General features: G+C 40.9%; 1 protein-coding gene across 2 annotated transcripts; it reads left to right on the top strand.

Moving 5' to 3' along the window:
- The first annotated feature begins 2,578 nt into the window (after window positions 1-2,578).
- gstt1b (glutathione S-transferase theta 1b) lies at window positions 2,579-8,080 on the top strand. 2 transcript variants are annotated; one of them, XM_030724524.1, is made up of 6 exons: window positions 2,579-2,751; window positions 5,111-5,198; window positions 5,278-5,428; window positions 6,832-7,008; window positions 7,217-7,283; window positions 7,470-7,610. In XM_030724524.1, the coding sequence occupies exons 1-5, from the start codon at window positions 2,640-2,642 to the stop codon at window positions 7,235-7,237; spliced, it is 549 nt and encodes a 182-aa protein (XP_030580384.1). In that variant the 5' UTR covers window positions 2,579-2,639; the 3' UTR covers window positions 7,238-7,283; window positions 7,470-7,610. The 2 variants fall into 2 exon arrangements, with proteins under 2 accessions (XP_030580384.1, XP_030580383.1); XM_030724523.1 differs by lacking the exon at window positions 7,217-7,283 and having other exon boundaries at window positions 7,470-8,080.
- Window positions 8,081-12,453: the final 4,373 nt, after the last annotated feature.

The following is a 12,453-nucleotide window of genomic DNA, read 5'->3' as shown; positions in this document are numbered from 1 at the left end:
AATAGGAGGTGGTTAGTTTGGGATATTACTCTGACCTAAATTTACCGCTGTTGTATTGACGTTTGTGTCCCAATGGCAAATGGGTCACATATCAGCATTTGCACTCTACATATGACTGGGTAGCATTAGCAATTTATAGCTAACAGCCTGTTTTGTTCATGATTATTGAATAAAATTTTCAAGGAAATACATCATTTTTTTCATGAGAGTGAAGACCGGTTTCTGACCAGGAAACTTTCATGGGCCGGCGTTATCGGATGACCGGAGGAGGGGAGAGGGGGCCCGCGGGATTTTCTGTTTTTTAAATGGGCCGCAGCACTCTTGACTTTGGGAACCACTGCTCTAGGGGTTGTGCGTCTCATTGACATGATGAGGACCATACATAGACTTAAAGAACTGTAAATTCCACTGTGTTGTTTTTTTTTTTCAGTGTTTTGTACAGAGTTTGGACTTCTTGTTTCATCTAATTATGTCAGCATTCAAAAGCAACTTAGCTAAAAATTAAAAAAATACTAAAGAGACCGGATGTTTGAAGGGTATAAGCCCTAAACTGATTGATTTGTCATTTTTAGTTATTAATTGAATATTCCACACAAGAGTAAAAGTTTAGCTGGCCGGTTTCTTTTGGTTTGTGTGAATCATAAAGTTTGTTGCCTGATGAGATTTGACTTTACTGTGTCTGTAAAATAAACATGCTGCATTTATAAAGCTATAAAGTAGTTCATGCAAGATTTCCAGCCTCTCATTTTTCCATGAAAGACAAACAGGAACATGGGTCTGAGTTATATAAACTCATGTTAGACTTTCACCCAGTGCTCTCCAGTGTCTCCTTTTCAGACTGCTGGTTGTGTCAGATCAGAGAGTGCACTGATGAAGCAAGAGGATTCACTCCCAGATCAAATTCCCTGAATTCTTCTCTCAGTACTCAGACTGCTCTACAGGGGTGAAAGTAAGCCGGTACAGTCCGGTACTGCGTACCACTAAAAGATTCTGCACCGGAACGCAGTACCTGGAAAAGGTGGAGCGGCTGCCTGCTGTAAAGCCGTCATTCAGAACCAGTCAGAACCTGCACTGTGGGCCAGAATAGATCTGCTAGCAATAAGCAGTCTAAAACATGACTTAATAAGTTAATAAATAGCTCTTTTTTCTCATTTCAAATTGTTTCTGAACTGTTTGTGCTTTGCTGGAGCCTCAATGCTCTAGCTTCTCTCCCCTAAGAGCTAGTCTTTCGTCAACAGCCAGCCTTTAAAACATTCACCCATACGTTCAGTCTGTTTATTGGCCACTATGTAGTCCATTTTATATCGCAGGCTAGACCCTTCCATTTTGATTGACACCTCATTCAGTCAATCAACTCTAACTGGCCTTACCAAAATCACCTGAAAAAGCTACGTCATGCCCTCTGGTTATTATTGGCTCTAGAAAACCAATTTCTTAACATGATTGGCCGAATGAGGTGTCAATAAAAGTGGGAGGACCTGCCATATAAAATGCCTGCCATATAAAATGCACTAATTAATGCACTAATATATTAGTGCATTAATATATAACATTTTTCTCCTGGGTGGATGATGTAAAGCCAAGATTTTATGCCAAAATCAAAAGAAATCCCAGATAAGATGAGGAAGAAGTTGATTAAATTTATCAGTCTGGGAATGATTACAAAGCTATTTCCAGGATGCATAATGGAAGGTTTTGAAGAAATGTAGATGAATTGGAACAAAAGTGGTGACGGCTTACCCTCAGAGTCACAAAAAACCAAAGAAAAACATTAAAGGAACCACAGACCTCTCTGACCTCAGTAAAGGTCAGTTCTCTACTATCCTGGAGATGTGGGCCAAAAATGGCATCCATAGATTAACATGGTGAAAACAGAGCTAACCCAGAAGAACAAGATGGCTTATTATGAATTTTAATTAAACACACCTCAATGATACTCATACTTTTTGGGAGAATGTTCCATGGACTGATGAGCTGAAACTTGAAGGAGTGGGTGGAGGGGGTCCTTGGAGGAAGCAGATTCTTTGGTTCAGGGTGACTGGGCATCATTGAGTAAAATATGAATTCTGCTTTTTCCCCAGACAGTTATGAAGGGCAGTGTTGGATTTGAGCTGCAGTGCCCAGAAATGGTTAAACTAGCTGAATCTTAATTTGCTGAATCAGCTTAAACAGCTGAAAAGGACAAAATAATTTGAAAAGCAAAATGGCTCAAATTCTCAATGAAGTGCCACCAACCTTCAAACCACCAACCTTCTGCATGAGAGGCCAGCAAGTGCCTCTCATGCAGCCCTGTTAATAAAAGTTAGTGTAAATTCAAGGTTCGGAGCAGTCCTTTATTTATTCATTTCTTTATTGTTGTTTTTTCTTTCTTTCTTTTTTTTTTTTAGACAAATTGATCCCGTTTAAAACAATAAGTGGAGTTCGAGGATTGTGGCCATGGCATTAAAAGAGTGCTGAGTGTTTTTAAGACACTTTATTCATTTATTTTAACATTTCTTTCGCTCTCACACTGACGGGTGGTGACGGTATGACGAGCCCGGAGGGCGGAGCGCGACCTCCGTTCAGTCAGAGGGCGGTGCCGCCCCACGCAGCTTCTCAAAGTTCGGTCACTAAGTTGAGGGCTCGCCGCTGCAAGCAGCATGTCGCTGGAGCTGTACCTGGACCTGTTCTCCCAGCCCTGCCGCTCCGTTTACATCTTCGCCAAGAAAAACAAAGTTCCTTTTGAGTTCAAGAAGCTTTCCCTGCTGGACGGTGAGTTCTCACAAAGGAAAAAAATCTGAGTTTGTTTAGGACAGCAGTGAGGAACCTTCGACGGACAGCACACGGAGTTATCCGGTCTGTAGTCTCCTGTCGGAACCGCTCGGTTTTCAGTGGCTTCCTTAACTTCTTTTGGTCTTTTTTGCTTGCAGCGTAACCGCTGCGTAAACAGCACGTGACTGAATCCCAGTATGGCAGGCCGTTTTAACATAAAATCCGATTCACCACACTTACATTTCAGATATCTGAAATTGATTTATGACTAGACGTATTAGTAAATTGAGATATCGCTAATTATGTTTTGACTAGACAAAATACCTATTTGAGATATCTCTAATTACTAGGGGTGGGACTTTAATGCGTTAATTTCGATTAATTAATTACGGGGAAAATAACGAATTAAAATTTTTAACGCATTTTAATCGCACTTTGCACCGTGGAACGTTTCTCAGTGCACGAGTTCCCGGCATACAGATTATATCGACGCACAATGTCAAAAATTCAGGGGCCGCATCCTGCGAAGGACCCGGCCCGTCCTTCGCAGCCCACGAAGACCGCAAAGGCCGGAAGTGAGCGGCTAGCCTTCATATCAGCGTCACCTCTGCGTAGCTCATGTCGCCAGCAAACGTGAGTGTGAAGCACAGCTGTGTAAAAGCAGCTGGTTAAACGGAGAACGAACCTTTTCTCCTTTTAGTGGTTTAATTTTAAGTCTTTAATTCAAAATAAGCTGTTAAAACAAGCACAACACATTTCAACATCAAGGAATACAGCTGAGCTAATGATTAATTTCCAACTATAACAAGTGAGACATTAATGTTGAAAAAAACTATCCAGTTATGATGCTTAACTTTAATTTCAGGAGTTTATCACAGGAGTACTTCCACCCTGTGTTGGTCTGTGTAGTAGACTGGTGGGAAAATAAACAAAATTATGAAGTTTAAGCTTATGTATATTGATTCATTCATCAACCAAACTTAAATTAATATTTATCATGTTAAATATTTAAATGAGATTAAAATGCGATTAATTTCGATTAATTAGTTACAAAGCTCCTAATTAATTAATTTTTTTTTAATCGAGTCCCACCCCTACTAATTACATTCTGACTAGTCGAAATGACGTCAGATTTATCATTCATTTGTTTGGCGGCTTCAATTCAAGATATCTTCACTGAATTACTGACTATCTGAAACTCACATTTCAGATATCTACAATTAAATTATGACTAGTCATAAAGTTAATTCAAGATATCTTGTTTTTTATTCTGACTAGTCATAATTCTAATTAAAGATATCTTAAATTACACCATATTTCAAGATATCTTAAATGTATTTTTAGGTAGGCGATAAATAGTTTTGACTAGTGCAAATTAAATTCTAGATGTCTTGAAAGCAAATAATGGCGAGGCAAAACTAAATTAGAGTTATGTAGAACTGTAATTTTGACTAGTCAAAATGCCTTTTAGGATATCTCCAACTGAATTACAGATATCTTGAATTAGACGGCTTTTGTATTTAAGATATCTTAAATTAACAGTCTGACTAGTCAGAATGACGTTTGAGATATCTTGAATTACGGAGCATTTTGGCGGAATGATTATAAGACAGTTTGTTAAAACGGCCTGCCATAAAATCAGAGATTCTGTGCATATTTCTGAAGCAGTCTTTAAGTTCACGATTCTCGCACTCTCCGCATATCCCATACTGAAGAGCTCTTTCTATATTGTTGCATTTTATTACAGTTTTGTCCACAACGGCCTGCGCCATTGCAGCCACCTGAAATTCTACACAGGCAATTGTTTGGACAGCTCAGTACAGCACAAGGGGGCCTTCACGCAATCGTTAAATTCAGATAGCTAAAACGTAATTTTGACTAGTCATAATTACGTTTTAGCTATCTTAAATTGTAATAACGGATGTGTGACCCGTCAAATGACGAATCCGGTGACGTAACTTGAGATATCTTGAAAGGAATTTTGACTCGTCAAAATGTAATTGAAGATATCTTGAATTATTATTCTAACTAGTAAGATTGTAATTGCGGATATCTTAAATTACCATTCTGGATAGTCAAAATGCAGTTTTGTCTAGTCAAAATGCAGTTTTAGATATCTGAAATGTAATTACGGATAGTCAGACAAACGGATTTTATGTTAAAATGGCCTGCCATAATCCCAGTCTCCTGTAATACTTCAATTTCTGAAAGGATAGAAGATATCTGCTTTATTTGTGCAGGGTTGTGTCTGTCTGAAGATCTGAGCCCATCTTCCAAATATCTGCATGTGCAGAGCAGCGTACTATTAAAATGTGCTGCTACTCACTTAAGTGCGCGCGTGTTTGTGTGTTTGTTCCAGGTGAGCATTATGGGGAGGAGTTTGGAAAGATCAGTCCAATAAGAAAGGTCCCTGCTCTCCGAGATGGAGACTTCTGTCTGGCTGAAAGGTGATTTTGTAATAAAAAGTGGTGACCCAGTAGAAACGCAGGCCTGTAGTGTGGTTGTCACAGCATGTTTCCTCTGCAGTGCTGCCATTATGTTGTATCTGGCTGAGAAGTTTAAGACTCCAGACTTCTGGTACCCAGCTGACCTCCAGCAGCGTGCTCGTGTCAATGAGTATCTGTCCTGGCAGCACACGGCCATCCGGATGCATGGATCCAAGATCTTCTGGCTCCGGGTATGTTCACCTATCCTATCACTGATCTTTGTTGATACTATATATTGATACTATACTATACATATTAAATTTCTGCACTATAGTTTACATTATTTTATTTTTTAATTATTCTCTGCACTGTATACTTTGTAATATTGTGTTATAGTTCTAATATCTCTGTATATTTGTAACATTGTCTTATAGTTTTTATACTTTGTTTTTTTTTTTTTTTTTTTATGTAAGCATGAAGTACCGCAGCAATTTCCTAATGCTGTGAACCTGTTCACCCATATGGCAATAAAAACCTTCTGATTTCTGATTACTATAACTACTCAGAATGATGATCTTGATGTCTAAATTTCATGTTGGCTGTCTAGAGTTCTGATCAGGGGAAATGACAGTCCAGATCTGCATGGTGATGTCACTGCAGTCTGACCACATTTGAGCATCCTGTCTAGATGGTCTAGGGGGGTGGAGTCGTTGGTGAAGGCCCATGGAAAATGTTAAACTTCTATCAGAAATAATTCCCAAATCACGCTGCTTGGAAATTGGTTGAAAATTCAGCAAACACCGCTGACTCTAACAGTGGACAGCCCTTATGTCCAGTAACAAAGTGGAGGCTGTGTAGAAGTGTAGTCATGCTCAGTTACACTTCTTGTTGTGTAAAATGATGGATGGAAGCTTGTTTATCTTTTGGTGTTGCTGCTTATTGGCCTGCAGAAAATGCACAGTCAGGCAGGCCAGCTCATTTCAGGCAGCTCAAACACAGCATGCTACAGAACAGTGAGTTATAGTATCACAGAGGCTGTTATAGGAACATTTTAGTACTTCAAAAGTATGGAGACCCAGTGTAACTCTTCTCATTAACATTTCTATAATGTGCATATATAGTGGAATCTAGTATTAATACATGCTAATTGTGCACAGTACTCTGCTCAGCAGCCCACCTCAGTAATGTCTCTCAAGAACTGGCGAAGTTTGATCACTGCTGCTGGCATTTATCCACCGCTTCTGAGAGAGAGCTCCACTGCAGTCAGCTGTCACACATACAGAGTAATCACAGCACGTGGATCACATATGACCCACACACTTCCTCTGCCTGCTGTTTTTAACTTATTTTAACAAACAGAGGAATTCCAGATATCTCAAGTCACAATGATGTCATAGATATTCGTTAAAATGACTTGCCTTAAAATTCAGGTAATTCCCCTCACCTGCTGTATGAGAGAAGATGACATGCGCTCCAAAGCTGAGCTGTCTGAGCATTATTTGACTTTTCTAGTTTTCTGGAATTCACTCCAGAAAAACACAAACTGCTGAGTCACTGTATCATCATTCATCCCCTTCTGAGGAGCGTGAGAGTCAGATGGTGTTTAGTATTAAGAACAAGTGTTTCACTCATATTGAAACCATTGTGCTTGTAGCTTTTGATTCCCAAGGTTATGGGTGTGGAAGTCCCACAGGAGAAAATGGACTCAGCCTTTGAAGACCTTCAATCTTCCCTGAAACTCTTTGAAGAAAAGTTCCTCCAGGATAGGCCCTTTATTGTTGGAGATCATATTACACTGGCAGATCTGGTTGCCATTGTGGAGATCATGCAGGTGAGCTATCCAAATGTTCCAGTTTTGAGGGCTCATGCATGAGGAAGCACTGAATATCAATATGAATGTGGATCACAAAAGAACACTATCATTTATTTGGCACGGCGTTCTCACTATTTACTTCTATCTTTTCTTCTCCCAGTTCCTTCTGAGAAATAATCAGTCTCTGTAGCTGCTAACTGCTTCACTGTGTTCTGTTTGTTCTCAGACTGCGTTTCTGAGCAGGTAGTACGTAGTGGAGCAAACAGCTGCTGCTGGAAACAAGGTTGAATATGGTAAATGGACTAGCTCTTATATAGCGCTTTTCTACTCAGTCAGAGCACTCAAAGCGCTTACACAACATATGTGGGCTGATTGTGTAGTATATCAGAGCTGAAGGGTCAGGTTATGATTAAACCTGTTGAATGAGCTATTATGGTTCCACATTAACAGGCGTCTTCTTGTGATTGTCTCATGTGCAGCCTGTGGCCTCCGGCCTGGACGTGTTTGAAGGGAGACCCAAGCTGAGTGCCTGGCGAGACAGAGTCCAGGAGGCTATTGGAAAGGAGCTCTTTGATGAGGCCCACCAGGATATCCTGGCAGTACAGGAGAGTGTGAAAACAATAGACTCCGGCAAGATGCAGATCTTTAAGCCCAAGATCCTCAAGTTATTCATGTGAAGAGGACGATGTTGGCTCTGTCCAAAGTAGTTAGATTCCTTCAGCTATGTTACAATACAAAGAATACATATATCATACATGCCTGTCTTTACTAATAGGCTGGATAATGAGTAGTATGCATTTTAAATGTCTCGTATTAAGAGTTTTCTGTTTTTGCAAGTAAACGCCTTAAAATCAGTGCAGGACTGGCCTGTGGAGTCAGGCAGACATGGCTGTGACTGTAGGACTGATTATGTAATGCAGAGGAATGTGAGATAACATCTGCACTGAGAACTGCAGAGTATGTATGTAATACGCAGTTCTAAAACCGTTTCTGAAATGCTTCTCAGTACTCGTATGTAGTTAATCAGCTGTGCTCTGTCTCACCTCTGTTAATCCTCTTTCAAACTTTAATAAACTGCTTTTGCAACACATTATCTTAGTGTCCCGTCCTTTCTTCCCATTTACTGTGTGCTGGAAAAAAGTATCAAGCCTTCTGCAGTTTCATGGCCGCTTACAAAGAAGAAATGCTGCACTGCTACCACCTAGTGTTTCACATTAAACTACACAGTAATTGCTGTGAGTTGATACGAAGAACATGAGACAAAATTAGGATTTATTTGTATAAACCAAACTCACAAGACTAGGCAGAGAAGGGCATATATGAATAAACCTGGACTTTTTATATTTATCGGAGACACGGCTCCATGAAAACTGTTCAGCTGATATATTAAATGCACGTGGTTATAATGTGTTCTAAAAACACAAAACTGGTGGTCGGGGCCGGAGAGTGCTCTTCTATGTTAAGAAAAGGATAAGGTGTAAACAAATGCAATGGCTGTGTGTTAATGACTTAATGACAAATTAACACTGCTCATTCATTCATTCATTCATTATAATTGGAATATATAGACTACCATCTGCAAAAAAAGAAGTGTTTTATGATAAACTGATACCCTTATTAAAGGGTGTGGTACCACTAATGAGATCATTTTATTATGAGATTTTAATATAGATTGTAATGACCTTGTCGTCAGCCGGAAAAGGGTGGAGTGCCCACTCCTACTCAGGGACGAGTTGCTGCCTCAGGTGGAGGAGTTTAAGTATCTTGGGGTCTTGTTGACAGGAGAAGGGAGCAGGAGATCAACAGAGGGATCGGGGCTGCGCCTGCAGTGATGCAGAAGCTGCACCAGTCTGTCGTGCTGAAGAGGGATCTGAGTGTCAAAGCAAAGCTGTCGATTTACCGGTCAATCTATGTCCCTACCCTCACTTGTGGTCACGAGCTTTGGGTAGTGAACGAAAGAATGAGATCACGAATACAAGCAGCTGAAATGAGCTTCCTCTAAAGAGTGGCTGGCCTCTCCTTTAGAGATAGGGTGAGGAGTGCAGCCATTCGGGAGGGGCTCAAAGTAGAACCGCTGCTATTCCACATTGACAGGAGCCAGTTGAGGTAGATGAGTTGGAGGAGATGGCTGGGGAGAGGGAGGTCTGGGCTTCTCTGCCTAGGCTGCTGCCTCCGCGACCCGGCCCCATATAAGTGGAAGAAGATGGATAGATGGATGGCTGGATGAAATGATAAAGTAAAAAGGATAAGTAATTTGGATTTTTAGCAGGTTATTGAAGTGGCAACTGGGATAACAAGTTCCTCTGAAACTCTCACTGACCTCAGTGAAACAAACTGGAATGAGCATGAGTTTTATATGAAAGTGTGGATAATAACTAACGATTTCATGACTGTACTTCAGAGAAGTATACATCAGTTTCTTAGAAAAGGGAAAAGTAAGACAGGCCAAAGAGATTGTTTATCTTGGTTAAATTAAAGTATACATTTACATACACTGTATTGCCAGAAGTATTCCCCAAACTGTTGGGAGCATGAAATTGTCCCAAATGTCTTGGTATACTGAAGCATTAAGAGTTCCTTTCACTGGAGCTAAGGGGCCGAAACCAACTCCTGAAAAACACCCCCACACCATAACACCCCCCCACCACCACCACCAAACTTTACACTTGGCACAGTGCAGCCAGACAAGTACTGTTCTCCTGGCAACCGCCAAACCCAGGCTCATCCATTGAATTGCCAGGCAGAGAAGTGTGATTTGTGACTCCAGAGAACTCGTCTCCACTGCTCTGGAGTTCAGTGCTTTACACCACTGCATCTGACGCTTTGCATTGCACTTGGTGATGTAAGGCTGATGCAGCTGCTCAGCCATGGAAACTCATTCCATGAAACTCTCTACACACTGTTCTTGAGCTAATGTCCTTGGCAGCCTATTTATGACTTCAGGGTTACATTTATCTAAACAATAACCAAATATTTGCTGTATCTGATTCAGAATCATTGTAACAATTACAACTGAGAACAAGTAAAGGTCCAATTTAGCAGGAGGAAATGGACTTGATTACAGCCATGCTACAGCAGACCTCATGTTTATCAGAGATGTTTGGCTGTAGCTCAGGAGGTAGAACAGGTCACCTACTATTTGGAAGGTTGGTGGTTTGATTCCTGACTGCTGCTCCAATGCAGCTGTTGGGAGAATGAATATGTGTGGATGTCAGATAGAAATCACTTTGCCCTAGAAAGAAGTGCTTGTGAATGAGGCATGTAGAGGAGAAAAGTGCTATATAAGAACTGGTCCAGTTACCATATCAGAGCCAACATAAGGCTGACAACAGTAACAAATGGTTCTGAGTGAGACAAAGGCAACACACTGATTAGGCTTAACATTATGACCATTGACAGGTGAAGTGAATAATCTCTTCATTATGGCACCTGTTAGTGGGTGGGACATATTAGGGAGCAAGTGAACATTTTTTCCTCTAATTTGATGTTAGAAGCAGGAAAAATGGGCAGCGTAAGGATTTGAGTGAATTTGACAAGGGCCAAACTGTGATGGCTGGACCACTGGGTCAGAGCATCTCCAAAACTACAGCTGCTGTGGGGCGTTGCCAGCTTGCAGTGGTCAGTATCTATCAAAGTGGTCCATGGAAGGAGCGGTGGTGAACCACTGACAGGGTCATTGGCAGCAAAGGCTCACTGATGCTGTGTGGGCCAATCCAACAGATTAGCTGCTGTAGCTCACATTGCTGAAGAGCTTAATGCTGGTTCTGATAGAAAGGTGTCAGAATACAAAATGCATCACAGTTTGTTGTGTATGAGGCTGCATAGCAGCAGACCAGTCAGGGTGTCCATGCTGACCCCTTTTCACTGCCAAATGCGCACCAATGAGCATCAGACCTGGACCACAGAGCAATGGAAGAAGGTGACCTGCTCTGATGAGTCAAGTTTTCTTTTACATCACGTGGATGGCCGGGTGTGTGTGTGTGTGTGAGTGTCACTTACCTGGGGAACCCTTGGCACTAGAATTCACTGTGGGAAGAAGTCCAGCAGAGTCAGTGTGATGCTTTGGACAATGGTCTGCTGGGAAACCTCGAGTCCTGCCATCAATGTGGACTTTGACACGTACCACCTACCAAAGCACTGTTGCTGAACATGTACACCCGTTTACAGAAACACGTGTCCCTGATGGCTGCGGCCACTTTCAGCAGGATAATGCAAACAGAATATTGGGCCCAATTTTGACGTGTTCACTGTGAGGTGTGCTGACTTGTGTTGCCAGCTACTTGGACTTTAATGGCTGTTATTTTCAGAAGAGAGTAAATCTATACTGCCATATAAGGGTTGTCCCAGTGTTGTCCCTTGAAAAGATATAAAGTACTATTGAAATATGAGAGGTGTACTCTTGTGATACACTGTAGATAAGATGTATGTGTGCATTTACTATTTCTTTGTTAATAATGCACATCAAGTGCACACAGCAAATGTTTAGTTGGTTTGCTGACTTTATTTTTTTCTTTTCTAAAGATGAGCAACCAGATTAACCATTTAGACTCCACCAGAACTGAACCAGGTGAGGATTGTTCTGATGTTACTGACAGCAGTGACGTCACCAGGTGACCAGAAAAAGAGCTTGGTGCTTGGACATCTCAGCTCAGGACGGTGGACACAGGTTCATTGTTGTTGTTGTTTGTATGTTCAAGATAAATCACTGCAGCAGTTTTTGTACCCTGTGAAGCGAGTGTTAAAATGTTCAGAGAAGTCCAAATCTGTACTGTTAGTAATACAAGGGCTGCAACTAACAGTTAATTTCAAGATAGATAGTGACATATTTTTGGAATCTGTAACCTTTTATTTGTGCTTCTTGTCCAACCAGCATCCAAACCCAAAGGGATTTTTATTTACATTCATATATTCAGTGAAAAGCTTCACATTTAAAACAATCCCAGTGGCTGCTTCTGTTTAATGCTTTCTTTGGATCTTACTTGGAGAAATATGCAAAAACATGTTTTGCTTTAACATTCAAATAAAACATTTGAACTGTTGAAATAATGTGACCTAAGTCTCTCATTTAAAACATCTTCTTAAATTCAACCTAAGAAATAAATAGAAAACACTGACAGGTTTTCATTTGCTCTTGTTATAATTCTGGGAACAAATAGGAGGCTTTTTCCAGTTGACCTGAGAGTTCTGAATGTTTTGTAAAGCACAAACAGATAGCTGGAGCCTATCCCAGCTGTCACAGGGGGAGAGGCAGGGTACACCCTGTACAGGTCGCCAGCCTGTCGCAGGGCTAACACAGAGAGACAGAAAACCATCCACACTCACATTCACACCTATGAACGTGAATCACCAAATAACTTAACCCCACTATTTTTGTAAACTAGATGAACTACTTTAAAATCTCTGCTTTGAGAAAGGAACCCAATGTAGAGGTTTGAGAATAGGAGTAATGCACTCAGAGTAATG

The sequence above is a fragment of the Archocentrus centrarchus genome, unplaced genomic scaffold (genome assembly GCF_007364275.1).
Source record: "Archocentrus centrarchus isolate MPI-CPG fArcCen1 unplaced genomic scaffold, fArcCen1 scaffold_37_ctg1, whole genome shotgun sequence".
Lineage (NCBI taxonomy): Eukaryota > Metazoa > Chordata > Actinopteri > Cichliformes > Cichlidae > Archocentrus > Archocentrus centrarchus.
This window is presented reverse-complemented; position numbering and strand designations above follow the sequence as displayed.